This window comes from Acanthamoeba castellanii (genome assembly GCF_000313135.1).
Source record: "Acanthamoeba castellanii str. Neff unplaced genomic scaffold scf7180000084060, whole genome shotgun sequence".
Lineage (NCBI taxonomy): Eukaryota > Discosea > Longamoebia > Acanthamoebidae > Acanthamoeba > Acanthamoeba castellanii.
Genome location: NW_004457347.1, coordinates 1 through 13,461, shown reverse-complemented (window position 1 = coordinate 13,461; position 13,461 = coordinate 1). Strand labels below are relative to the sequence as shown.

At 57.9% G+C, this 13,461-nt stretch overlaps 5 protein-coding genes across 5 annotated transcripts; 3 read left to right on the top strand and 2 right to left on the bottom strand.

Annotated features, from left to right (window-relative positions):
* Window positions 1-1,148: 1,148 nt before the first annotated feature.
* Window positions 1,149-2,420, bottom strand: ACA1_020670 (uncharacterized protein; the record flags this gene model as incomplete). Its single annotated transcript, XM_004336157.1, has 3 exons — window positions 1,149-2,105; window positions 2,251-2,315; window positions 2,414-2,420. 3 exons carry the CDS (start codon window positions 2,418-2,420, stop codon window positions 1,149-1,151), a joined length of 1,029 nt encoding a protein of 342 aa, XP_004336205.1.
* Window positions 2,421-3,889: 1,469 nt separating this feature from the next.
* Window positions 3,890-4,255, bottom strand: ACA1_020660 (uncharacterized protein; the record flags this gene model as incomplete). Its single annotated transcript, XM_004336156.1, has 1 exon — window positions 3,890-4,255. One exon carries the CDS (start codon window positions 4,253-4,255, stop codon window positions 3,890-3,892), a length of 366 nt encoding a protein of 121 aa, XP_004336204.1.
* Window positions 4,256-5,296: 1,041 nt separating this feature from the next.
* ACA1_020650 (uncharacterized protein) lies at window positions 5,297-6,160 on the top strand (the record flags this gene model as incomplete). The annotated part of the gene is made up of 1 exon (XM_004336155.1): window positions 5,297-6,160. The coding sequence occupies one exon, from the start codon at window positions 5,297-5,299 to the stop codon at window positions 6,158-6,160; it is 864 nt and encodes a 287-aa protein (XP_004336203.1).
* A 461-nt stretch (window positions 6,161-6,621) lies between these two features.
* ACA1_020640 (uncharacterized protein) lies at window positions 6,622-7,550 on the top strand (the record flags this gene model as incomplete). The annotated part of the gene is given in 2 exon segments (XM_004336154.1): window positions 6,622-7,083; window positions 7,095-7,550. The coding sequence occupies 2 exon segments, from the start codon at window positions 6,622-6,624 to the stop codon at window positions 7,548-7,550; spliced, it is 918 nt and encodes a 305-aa protein (XP_004336202.1).
* A 175-nt stretch (window positions 7,551-7,725) lies between these two features.
* On the top strand, window positions 7,726-8,484 carry ACA1_020630 (uncharacterized protein; the record flags this gene model as incomplete). Its single annotated transcript, XM_004336153.1, has 2 exons — window positions 7,726-8,355; window positions 8,386-8,484. 2 exons carry the CDS (start codon window positions 7,726-7,728, stop codon window positions 8,482-8,484), a joined length of 729 nt encoding a protein of 242 aa, XP_004336201.1.
* Window positions 8,485-13,461: the final 4,977 nt, after the last annotated feature.

The following is a 13,461-nucleotide window of genomic DNA, read 5'->3' as shown; positions in this document are numbered from 1 at the left end:
TCGTGGCCGTCGCCGCCAGATCGGCCAAGGGCAACCTCCGTACGATTTCGAACAACACCTCGTCTGGCAATACTCCAACGGCGGGCTTGAACGAGGATGCTTCGCACAGTACATGTGCCTCCGACGCGATGCGCGCTCGCTTCCTGTCCTTGTGACCGTCGGGAGTTACGTGATGTGTTTCGATTTCCATCGCAACCGTGTGGGGCGCCCGCCTTTGCGTCGATGGCGCGGACGTTTACCGGTGATCGGCGCCAGGAAAGCAGGAGGCAAACAACTGTCGGTGTTTGCACACAGATTTAATGTTATCGCGCACTCTTTTACTGTGTTATCTCTGCTGGTCTGCGACCTCGCACACCAGTGCCAATGTCAATCTGTATTTTCTGTTGTGAGTGCTTCTTTTTTCTCAACAAAGGAATTTGACGTAAGGTCGCACTGCCCGCCCAGACCATGTGCGATAGTAGGCCGCCACCTCCGTGGGCACGTTCCCATACTTGCGCAGCTCGTACTCGTTCAAAAGGCTGATGCGGAACCATTCGTCTGGTGTGAGCTCGTTCGGATCGACGCGGAGAGATTCGGCTAGGTCGTACCAACCTGTTTCGAAGAGTGGAGCACTGTAGCATAAGCCAACATAGTGACGACAGCAAGGGTATTAGGGGGAGGGCGTGCGGTAGTGAGAAAAGGCGCGCGCGTAGAATAGAAGCTGCTGCTTCTCCTCTGCGCTGCGTGGCAGATCGGCCAGGTCGTCTTCGTTGAGTATGCTGACCTGCCATGAATCGAGCCGGTCGTATTTGACGATGAGCGCGGCGTGGCACGACTGCAGGCGCCCCCCACATACCAAAGAGAACCACCGCGTAATGTCGGTGCCCTCTACCAGCTTGTGGTGCCGCAGGGGGTCTCGATCAAAGGCAGCGAAAGTGCAATCTCTGTGTAAGACCGATGGGCTGAGGAAGTTTGCACACTGCCTATGCCCTATGCAATACTTGGCCGCTGGCAACAAGGTAACATTGGGGGCCGGGAATGTCGCGACTAATGCTGGTCGACGGCCAGCCAGCCAGACAACAAAGAGACAGTGTTGCAAAGTCGAAATCGATCGCTCTATTTGTCCTATCGGATGCATCGCGATGGGACAAAAAAGTAAAAGAGGTCACCTAGAGAGCGCCGTCTCTGGCGGCAATGACGGCGCGGATGGCGGCGACAAAGGCAGCCTGTTGGTCCGGTCCAAAGGCCTGCTCTGAGCGGCCCGAGAGCACGTATTCGGCCATCTGGTCAAACTGGCGCGACCGAGGATCGGCCGGATACAATACGCGCCCCTGATAGACGGCATCCTCGACAGGCTCGATGACCGTCCACTCGCACCCCTCGATGATGATGTCGGTATCGAATCCCCATGCTCCGTTGTTCGAGGCGATTTTGAGGCGCGTGATCACCTGTCCCAGATCGGGTCGGTGAGCCAGATAGACGCGATCGCCGCCGGTCATACCACAGACACAAATGCCGTCGGCAGCATCCGGCTTGCACAGAGGCGGCATTGTGTCGATGTTATACTGCAGGGGTCCGCGACGCGCGAACCGATCACGATGAGATGCCGGCACATAGTGGCAGATGTGGCCGCGCGATTTGCCGTCGGGCGCCGTCGTGTGCCACAAACAGCCAAAGACCTTGCCGCCCGGCCGCCGGAGCCAGGCAAAAGTTCGGCTCGACGGGGACCAGCCGCGAAAGTAACCATGTGTCATCGTGCCGCGCTCCCATAGGCCCTCGAACGTTGTCTTTTGTTTTGCGCAAAAGACGATGGCGTATCCGTGCGCCGTCCAACGCCCGACGTGCTTGACGACCTGGCCGCGCACATGAGATCCTATGTCGTCGATGGCAACTGTGCCAAGCGATTCGCTGTCGGAACAGGGCCATCGCTTGCGGTCGATCGAGTTGGGATGGGTCTTGCACAAGAGGGCAAAAGAGAGCGCTCCGCCAAAGCGGTCGATCACCGAGGCCTTGAGAGCGCGCCACTTGGCGGCCGTCTCGGGCGCGGCGAGCGGATCGCATATCAGCAGCGCACCGCGCGGCACCGTGTCGACATAGGCGTCGCCGCCAAAGGGGGTTGACGTAGACTGGCACGCGACACAAAGGGGGCGGCCGAGGAGGCGCCGGAATCGACGAGGCGCGAGCAATGTCAGCGTCGGTCGGACAGGCATCGAGAGTTGCCGTGGGCAAACAGGTCAGATCGACCGAGTCATGTTGGGTCGTTGCGTGCACCCGTCGGCGGCGCGTGTATTCGGTTTCCTCGACAACGTCGGGTGGCTCGGTTGAGAGCGGTCGGGCTGCCGAGGCATCGTTGGGCGTGCGAGTAACGAGACTGAATCGCGCGAGCCTGGCGAGGCAAAGCGCCGCGTATAAGACTAGCGCCACCGCGACGCACCGCGCATGGTCGTCGACCCACGGCAGCGCCCCGACGGCGAACGCCCACGCTACCACGCAGCATATCGCCGCCGCGCATAGGGACCAAGAGAAAAGCAGACGCCGAGACGACATGGGTGCAGGTGCGCAAAAAGAAAAAGATATCAACGGTGCAGGCGCGACGCGCTAGTCTCTCTCTCTCTTTGTATGAGCGTCTCTGAAAAAAACCCGACGGTGCGTCCAAGCGTAGAGTGTGGTTTTTTCGACGTCGGCCGCTGATTGGTTTGCCGGGTAAGGTGCTCGTGTGCCGTATCGCTATTTTCTTTTTTGGCGTATCGGTGCCGCAAAAATGAAACAAGGCGGTTTGCTTTTTTTGTTCCTCAAAGAGAGCGGGCGCTGCGAAGGCGTGCCGGTGCCGCGCAACCCGTCGGCTTTCATTGCCGCGCACCATCAGGCGGCCAAACCGTCGACGCTTTTTCTTTGCACTTTTCTTACGAGACCAAGGCACGCTAGAGGCGGCAACTCTATACGGCGACCTGCCGATTGTTGATGACAATTTTTTGTTTTCTTTCTGTGTAGGTGTTGTGGGTGAAAAGAGGGAAAAAAGGAACTCATTCAATCGGCGGGAAAAATGTGGGAGTAGTCTCGTGGTCTCGTATGCCGCTGGCTCGTCGAGGTGAAAGAGTCGTGCCGCCTTAAGACACGAGACGAAATCGCGATCGCCGACAAGAGCCAAGATGGCCGACAAGAGTTCGGGCGGCAAATCGCGAATGGACATTGTCGGTCGTGGGTGTCGGTCTTTTTTTCTTTTGCTATCCCCTTTTTCTTCGCGGAGGCAAGGCGATCATACAGCGCACCAACGGCAACAGATTCTTTCGGTAGCCAATCGCGCAAAAGGATGACGCTGTCCAATCGCAAAATGTCGCCAACAAAGAAAAAAGGCCAAGTCAGACCGAACAAAACAATACTGCCGTCAGACATTGCGATGCCCCGACAACCTCCTGCTCTCCAACGGCAACCGTCTGGCGCGACGGAGGCGACGACAACGACAGAGACGACGATAACGAAAAGGGCGCTAGATGCCTTGTGCTGGGTCTTCTGGGCGCTCGCCTGTGCGCTCGTGTGGGTCGTCATTCTGGTTCTCGTGGGCTACGGCGTCTACAGCGTTGGCTTTGTAGTCTATCGCGCCGTGACGAGCGTGGCTGTCGAATACCACGGATGCATCGACAGTCTCCGCTACCGGACACTGCACGACAAGTGCCACGGGATCGAGTGCCGAACATCACCGCATGCCTCGTGCGCTTCGGTCGCACTCATGTACATCATATGGTCGACCACGACGTGGGGCATTTATATGATGCTCTCGCCATTGTTGGTGCCCATCGACATCTATTACGTATTTTTCGCATAAACACAACCGTCCTTTTCGTCCACAATAAACATTTCATTCCTATTCTTTCAGTTTGATGCCGGGTGCACACAGACGGCGTCAACAAGGCTATATGCCCGCTGATTCAAGCAGCGCCTCTAGGCGAGGCGATTCGATGTTGGCCACCACGGTCCATACGCCGTGATTGCGCCCAAAGTCGGGCAGGACGAAAAACGTCACGTCATCCATGGACGTAAATCGCGGCAACGCCAGGCCCGTCCGGCGTTGGACCTCTCGGCACGTGCCATACACGTAGGCGGCAACGACGCTGTCAAAGTGGGCCTTGAAGGCGGCCTCGGCCTCGGACGTGGCCAGTATGCGCCTAATCGCAACGCAGTCGAGTGTCCTCCGGCATCGTTTGGCCTGTTGGCGCGAGATGGGCGCCTCGGCAACCTGAGCACGGTCGACAATTTCGGCCAAGGTCCGATCGCTCATCGTGCCGACCACCCAAAGGTTGCCGATGCGCGGGTCCGATCCGACGACTATTGCGCCTTGCTGCGGCAGGATGGTTGCCGTTTCTAGTTTTCCATATTCGTCCGAGTTGGAGTGGAGGTCGCCGTGCCTTGTTGCTTCCAACGCTCAAACAGATGAGACCGTTCGTACTCTTTGTCGCGAATCCATCGCACGAGAGCAATGGAGCACATGCGAAATACGCCGCCATGTCGCAATGTCGTAAAAACCATTGTTGTTGGAGCATCCACGGATGTCTGACGACTAGCCAGTCGAGTACGGTTGTGTGCTGCCTTCAATGGCAGCACAAAAGACAGCGTCGTCGCCCGCCGACCCCGGCCATACGGCGTCAACCCATTCCAATGTGTCGACCGAACCAGCCCACGCAGCGCGCTTGGACAGTGACTTCATACGCGGGCGACACCGCTGGGACAGTAGGCCGATTCGAACGTGTTCTCGCCGGTGGCATAGCCGTTCTCGTGGACGCATGTCATGGGAGCAACACACGCATGAGCACACCTATGAGGCCTCTGACGCACAAGCGCACGTGGCCCGCTATTACCATCCGCGCGGGCTGTACGTTATTGGCACGTGTCTCTATAAGTTTTTGGGGTCAAACGGCTGGTGTCGGTTCTCTCGGCTAGAACACGATCGAGTTTTACGTGCTGACCGCGTGCTTTGTCAGAGAGGCGAGTGTTGTGTGACAGCACTTCAGTCCGATGAATCTTGTTGTGGGCCTCTTGTGCAGCATCGCAGCCATTTGGGCACGCTGCCACAACAGTACCCCATTGCGCCAGGCGATGGCGCCGGCATGCGCCTTGCTGGAAAAGGGCTACTGACTGCACTTTAGCTCGTTTTTCATGTAGGCGTCGCTGGCTAGCGTTATGTCCCCATCGCCGGAGCCTTTTTACGCTAGTGCACTCGGTCGCGCGTGCACGCATACACTTGCGGATGGTGCACAGCTGCGATGGACTCGGAGCGACAACAACGCACAAACTTGTTTATCTCCAAGGACGTGAGACACACATGCACACGGAAGCTTCTCTCAAGCGCAAGACCAGCTACCCCGACGTCAACGCGCCCGATAGTGGCGAAAGCAACACGCCCGATAGTGGCGGCGTGACCAAGCGGCCCCGTGCACATGCGCGCGTCGTGTGCCTCAAGCGCTCCAGCGGGCGTCTGATCCAGGGATGCGACGTCTACATCGGCCGCGAGTGCAGGCGAGGCGGGTGGGACCTGGCAGCGAGCAAGTGGGCCAACCCTGAGTTTCTACCACGCGACGCGACAGATGAGCAGCGTGCGGCCAACCTCGCGCGATACCGCCAACACGTGCTGCGCAGCGAGCGCCTCTACCACAGCCTGCCCGAGCTGGAGGGCAAGGTGATGGGCTGCTGGTGCAAGCCCGCGGGATGCCACGGCGATGTGTTGCTTGATCTGTTGCGCGCCTATAAGCCGCGTCCGCCGCTGTTTCACATGGTCGAGGAAAGTACGACTCGCGCGCGCTTCCGCCTGAGCGTGATCTACAAAAATGTGGGCGAAGCCCAGCCGGTCGGACAAGGCGCCGGCGACGAGGACGTCATCGAGCACGAAGACCTCGAAATCCACATACAGACGGCAATCCTTGGCACCGACGGACTTCTAGGACCATTGAAGCCGACGTTCCAGTGGTGGATGGATGGCAATCGCACCGTCGACGTCGAGTGCAACCTACCGACGCCGCCCCCAGATATCGCGCGCTCATTCGGTGGCAAGGATAAGCTGACAAAGCTGCTCGGCCTGATCGAGTCCATGTCCTACGGCAGGGGTGCCTACATGGTGGATGTGCGGCGCGGCAACAAGACCCGCTGCGTCGAGATCGACATGAGGGCGCTCAGGCTCGACAAGCTGTAATCGACTTGGTCGGGTTGTTATTAAAAGAAGAATTGACCCCGAAATACAGTGGCCTTGAACACCGCCGTAAGTCCTGTGAAACGCACAGAAGTGCAACCCGAGAACGCTTGGATCACGACCAAACACGGCAAGCGGCACCGTGAGTGCGGGGCGTGCCAAGGTAGCGCCGACCAGCGGCGCCGCCCGCATAAAGTAGGTGATCAACTTCCACAGAGCGCGACGTCGTACAGAAACGAAGAGCAAGAGACGCCAATATGCCAGGAGAACTGGGCATTGCTCTCGGATTATTGTGAGGACTTGTCCAGCCATGATCCCAAAACAAAAGCTGTTTTCCCTCATTAGTCTTGCTCTCGCCGCCGTGGCAAAATTTCTCGGGTGGCTTCTCGAACAATGCGCCCATTTACAGGCAGGGGCGTATTGTTTGCGCTACGCTTCTCGGTTGCCAAATTAACCAACCCCAAATGGAGCACGCAACTCAAAACGACGGCGATATCAAGGTCAGCGCGACGGGTGCAGCCCTTGTTTGCGACCGCTACGAGTCTTGTATGATGGCGGCATTGCGCGCCATCGCCATGGACGACGCTACGGCGCTCGATCAAATCCTGTCTACCGGCATGATAGACGTCAACAAGCCATTTTTCATGCCAACCATACAGAGACTCGCCGACACGCGCGTGTACGTTTCCCGTGCAGTGCCGACGTATGGCGAGGACCGTTTTAGTCCTCCCTATCGGTACACGACGCTGCTGGAACAAACGGCGGCGGCGCTCGCGCTCCATAGCGTCAATACGCTAATCGCAGCCGACGCTCAACCGTGGCCCTACCCAGATACACTGCTGACGGCGGCTATCGGTTCGAGGCCAGCCGACATCGTGAGGATCACGTTCGTGCCCGCCTGTTGGAGCGAGGACAATCCAGGCTCGGTCGTCGACAGGAGGGCGAACTGTCGGCAGTCATAGCGCTGATCTTGGCCTATTTCCCCCGGTCCGCGTACTTACCGATGACGGCAACGAACCCGCTTCTCGCCCTGGGCACGGCACTCGACGAAAACAGTCGGATGCTCAACAGACGAAGGCGGGACGTCGTCGAGCGCGACATTGCGCTAGGCTTGCGCGTCGCCCGCATTCTGCTCGGTGCGGGGTACTCGCCCGCTGAGGTGGCGTACTATGTCGCCGAGGGCGGCACCATCAGAGGGGTCACGATCGCTGATGCCATGGACAACCCCATTCGCGGTGGTGGTACGCAGCAGCCTGCCCTAGCCAATCTCTACGCGCAATGGCTGGCAGCACGCACCCCCAAGCAGCGGCTTGACGATGATGAGCGCGTGTGGGCAGCCGCCGATTTTGCCCAGCACCTCAAGGAGGTCGATAGGTTCTTTGATCAGGACTAGGTATTCCGACGGCTTTCTCCCGCGGGTATACAGACGACGGCCGAGGCGCTCTGTCGCCTCAACCACCCCATTATCATGCCGCTGCCGCACAAAGCGCCCAACGTGGGGTCAGGGCGTGAATTAGGCTGGCGGATGGACCTTCTCGCGAGGCCGCCGCCGCCAATGACCACCAACAATGACCACCAACGCGACTCTGGTTGGCAGCCCCGATCTCGTGGCGGCATTGGCACGAGCGCGCTTTGCTCCATGGCCGACCACTGAGACCATTGTTAACGGAATGCTCGTGGACACGATCGAGCGCGCGAATCCTGCAACGAGGGAACCGTTTTGGTTTGCGCTCGAACCTTTCAGTCCCAGGCTCATCCCGACCCTCCAGGCTCTCCTCTCTCACGCCCCAAGGAGCCGTGTCCTCGACCATTGGGATGCCAATCCGCCCACCGTCGCCCGCAACTCGCTGACGTATGTGGCGGCCGCCCGACATGCTCCAGACAATCCCATGGAACTGTCCGACTCTGCCGTGGACAGGGCATTTGATGTTATCCAGGCGCTCCTCGATGCGGGATACACTCCCGACGAACCGGCCATGCGCTTGCCCTACCCGCCCACCAACTGGGCGGCTCCATTTTTGGCCTCGCAAGTGCCGCAAGAACACGAGTTTGACGGAATCTATTCTGATGACGCGGCCGCGTACGCCTTTCTTGCCGCCCACGGTAGCCCGTGTGATCGAAAGTGTGGGAAACACATCGGCCGCCCGATCCTAGAGCTCCTGCCCGAGCATGATCTCGCACGCCACGACCTAGAGGTAGTGCGTGCGGCAGTCGCCAGTACCGCGCAGGGACAAGACTCTTTGGATGCCGCGGCCGAAGCGCTGGCCCATGTTTTGGAGATATACAACACTGCGCACGCGGTCAGAGTGTCATCGTTGGGCGCGTGAGGCGTCCTCTCATCGGCTCGCTCGTTTGAACCGGCCGTCGTGCTGCGATCGCTGCCGCGCTGGCAAGGTTAAGCTTGCGCGTTGCACTGGCTCGCCTCTGCTCAGTCTTGCCGTCATGTCCAAGTCCCGGTTCCTCCAATCGCGCCTGTCGACTGTATCTTGCCTTTTTTAGGTAAACTCAAGAAAGCAGATCGGCCAATCATATTCACACAACCAGGTTTTTCCTCGCTACTCGCCAACAGGTCAACTCCGATGACATTTCGATTCCGACACGACGGTCGCTGTGTGCGCATCTCGTAGTCATCTCCTCTACTGGCATTAGGACGGGTGGGCGAGCGTTGGTGGTCAGCGACCCGAGTTGCGTTTGGCGTTTTGCTTGGGTGAGACCTCTCCTCACACTTTGTCCTCCGTGTGTCCAACATCATCTTGCACTTGCGTGTCAATGTCTGAAGCAAGTTGAACCAGGGTCGCCGACCAAACTCACGAGACCTTGGCGCTCGACCTGACCGACCGACCGTCAGCGACCATCCAGCCCCCCCCCCATTTTGGGCACACCGAGAAATACGAAAAGAAAGCATGTCGTAAAAAAATGCCGAAAATCATCTGGTCTGTTTTTTTCTTTTTTTCTTTTTTCTCTTCCGTGTCTATAACCCGCACCCTCCCGCGCTACGGGGCATCGCTATGCTGCTGGGTCTTGGCCGCTGTTTCTTGTTGCGGCACGCTGACAAGTCTCCACCACCGCACTGCACCACAAGATATGCCACGCTATGTTCACGCTATCGGGTATCGGCAGTCGTGCTGGACCATGTCGTCGGGTCTCACCATAGCGTGAGTACGAACGACGAAGCTCAGTTGTGGGGATGTGCCGTCGAGTTTTGGCCTAGACCCCCAACTTGTTCTTCTGACGACGTGCGTAGTCACATGTCACATGCTACTGACTATGCGCCGTCCGAGCTGCGTTAAGTATGATACCGGGCACGATGAGCCAAGCAGGCAGTGCACGGAATGCAACAATGTTGGCTGCGCTGACCAGGCCATGAAGTGTGCATAACAGCATTTCGCCGCGGACGAGCATTGCGAGTACGCCAAATAACTTCGTCGTGGTAGCATAAACGAGCACACACTTCGTGAGTATGCTACCATCGCGGCAGCCTATGCGGGCGCGCGCTATAGGTGCGCCGCATTGCCGCGGCAGCGTGAAATTGCGAGCGCCGAATAACCTGGTCAAAACAGTTTGGGCGAGTACGAGCGTCGCGAGTATGCTGACCTTGCATCGGCATGATGATGAGCGCGCACGCGAGAAAGTCGAGCGGCGAAGGCGATCATAAACTATGCAGACTCGCCAAACTCGGCTCGCTGTGCGGCACCATACCACCACCGTACACATGCAAGGCCGAGCCAACCCATGCGACTCATCGAGGACGCCAAGTTGACGGCGCGGCACCGAGTATGCCTCGTCAATTACATCACTCAGAGTAAACAACGGTGACGACACTGCACCAAGCAGGCAGTGTCGAGTATATGCCGCACGAGGTCGGTCGCGCGTGGTGTGCGCGATCGAGTAAGCTGCGCTGGCTAAGCCGCGGCGAGTGCTTGATGGCACCCCTCTGTTGGGTCAGTCGTTGCAAATTTTGGCTTGACACACAAACTGTGGCTCGACGCAAAACTGTGGCGCAGCACTTTGACTTGGCTCTACGCAATATTTTAACCCGATGTAAAACGTTGTCGGCTTGGTGGCTCGCCCTCGCTAGCGCAGACCTGTTGGCGATGACGACGAGCCACCACTGCATATCGTCGCTGGGCACGGCATGTTGAGCTCGCGCGCCCAACAAGCGACGCCATACAAGCGGGTAACGGAGGCGGCGGCGGTGCTAGGGACAGCAACGCGAGGACAGGCTGGGCGAGATGCCACGCGTAGTGCTGGCGTTTGGCGATGTGTTTATTTTAGAAGGCGCTCTACGTTGGCGGTGCTCATTGCTGAGGCTGGCGCTAAAACCGTGCTCCCAACATCTACTGCGTCAGCCACTTTTGCGCGCGAGCGCGTGTCTCCAGCAGTGAGCACGGTCAACCAGCGCCAAGTTCCGTACTCGCGTTGGGGCTGCTTTTGGCGCTGTGGCAGCCACAAACAGCGACAACAAAACATGCTGGCGGCATGCGAGTGCGAGCATCGCCGTCGGCGCGAGGAGGAGCGGGTCGCAAGTGTGAACGTGGTCGAGGTATTGTGTTGGTGTCGTGGTCACGCTCGATGTCGTCGATTACGTGGCGTTTGGCGGCGTGGAGCAAGGGCAAAGGTGCACGCCCGCTTTCGAGTCCCGAGTACCGGCTTGTTCGCAACACAGCCATGACCAAAGGTTGGTGGTGCTCACAAATCCTCTACACAGCGCACTACAGATGTGGCGACGGCAATGCCAAGCGCGAGATTCAACGGTGCGTTGGCCGGCGACAGGCGAAGGGCAGCCGTGCCGGTTGTGCTTGGCGCGTCTTGCCGTGGCCGCTCGGTTGCCAGTATTGGTCTTGTATGGACACCAGCAATGTGTTCTTATTTGAGGCAACAAGCAGCGCCAAATTAGTGGCCCGTCTCACTTGTTCGCCATGGCGTCTGCTGGCAGTACGGCAAGCGCGGCTAAAGAGATGCAAGACGAGCAATTGCTTGCTCGGCAGGCATTGGCTGAAACCAAAGGGTGTATTGTGTTTGTTGAGCGCTACGGTATTAGTGTTCTGGCCAAAGTACAGACCACAGAGGAGCGAATGCCCGTCGCTGACCGTGCGGCCGCAGGCCGACAAGAGGTCCGAAGAGAATAGCCTAACGCTTGTCGCGCAAAAGTAGGTGGAACCGCATGGCCGGTATCAACCACCGATGATGAGCGATTTCGTCCTCGGTTTCGCTCTCCTTTGTGTTGCCGTATGGCGCCGTTGGACTTTGAAAACAGCGCATTCACGTCATTTTTGGGCGCACGGCGGCATTGCCCAGTTTTGAGAGCAAACGTGGCGCGCGCCGAGTATACCGAACAGCTAGGAACGTCAGCCTTGTCCCGCGCTGACCAAGTTGTATGTGCGTGTGTCCAAAAAATATAAGTTCTAACTAAGGCGGCGGTTTCTGGCGAGTCCGCCCCCGTGTGTGATGAGCTGTTGCAGCGTACGATTGCCGAGCCGACCGTAGGGCAGGCCTCCATACAAACGACAGCCCGAGGATGGCCAGACATGATACAGCATAACCGCCCACCATGGTGGCAATGATGGTCTTTTCAGAGGGCTCCAGGCGGTTGCTGTAGGGATTGAAACGGAAACCGTTATACTTTAGGTCGTATGCTGCTGCCGCCGCGCTCATGCAAGGCAATGCTGCGGTAATCGGCAGCGAGTAGCGGTAGGGAACGAGGCGTCGTAAAGCTGCGACAGTTGAGCCGACAAGAGCACCCCCGAGCAGGCCGCAGCCAGCCGCCGGGACGAAATCTAAAAATTTCCGCCATACTGTATATCGTTGCTTGGTGTCAGGAACGTGAGTAGTGTGATTGTATTTTAAATGATAAAAACTGGGCTGCTCATGTGCCTACTGCCCCCATGGCCAACTCGCTTTTTTTCCTTTTTTTTGGGAGTTTTACTCAGCAGTAGCGTCTTCGGTCAACGATAAAACTTGCACACTGCAATTTCTTTTTTTGGTAAATGGTGCGCGGCTTGACTAAATAAAAAAGCGGGACGGAAGCTGTCCAAGTGTATTTTACCAGAAGACACACACCAACCACATGGCTACCGTATCGACGTCGTCCACATCTACAGCGCCGCCGACAGCACAGGCGACGACAGGCGATAGCAAAAGTGACCATTTGCTCCGCTCACCCTACCACCTCAAGCTCGCATTCGACTTGTGGTACCAGCAGTGCGGCAAAGATGCCGACGAAGCGGAGCTCGCAGAGCGGATTTGCAACATCGGGCTAGCCATGTGGAATTACCACTTGGCGCGATACGTCAGAGATCCAGGGGGCGCCGGTCATTTCACCGTTCGGCGTGCCGTCTCCATCGAGGTGGCGCGAGTCGCCGCACGCGCGCTTGCTACGACACCCGACATCGACGCCGATCAACTCATAGGGCAATTTCTGAGTGGTTTTGCATATGAGCTCGTCGCTTACGGAGGCCGCATTCCTGACAAGCCATCCTTTGTGACGGTTGCTCATCGCCTTTCGGCCAACGTCAAGTGTGAGTATTTGGAAACGTCAGTGCTCTGCTAGTGTGCCTCCAACCCACTGCACACGCACGAGACTCAGCTTAGAGCCTGCGGCCAATCTTTTTTACCTCATTTTTATCGAATAAACGCGACTTGTTTTACTTTGCCGCGGTATAAACCGCGCGTACCGTGGGTCCGATTCTCGTCCGCCGGCAAAAGTGATTTTTGGGTCGTCAACGCACACAAACCCAACGCCCCATGGAGCAAATAACTGCAAGTAAGTCGGGGTGGGTCCACATAACCACAACCAGGTTTGGGGCTGGTGAAGTGCAGAGAGAGCTTCATAGTTCAGCACCTCTATCAGCAAGCGCATCAAGACTGGCGTAGAAGCCAGTTTGACAATAGAGTGCAAACAATTGGCTCGTCCAGGCGCACGACAGCTGCGGGGAGTTTTCTTCGCTGAAACGCAGCGCACGTTCTTTGGCGCGTTCCCGATCGTCGGGGCGATTGGGACGCACGAGTCCCCATTCCGAACTAGATTCGACCAGGCTAGCCAAGGGCACCTGGGGGTAAACAGCAGAACCTTTTCGCAGCACCATGACGTCCCATCCTCCTTCGTGGTCGGTGCGCTGAGAGCGAGTTACGATACCGTGATCGTTTCGACCGTTGAGGACAAAGTAGAGGCGAGTTCCGATGTCGAGCCCCTTGGCGGTCTTCTTTATCTCCTCCTCGTTCTTGCTCAGCACAAGGTACGACACCACGAAGTCGTCAGGAAGCTCGGCAGGCGGTTCATGAAAGATGAGCTCCAAATTGTCCTT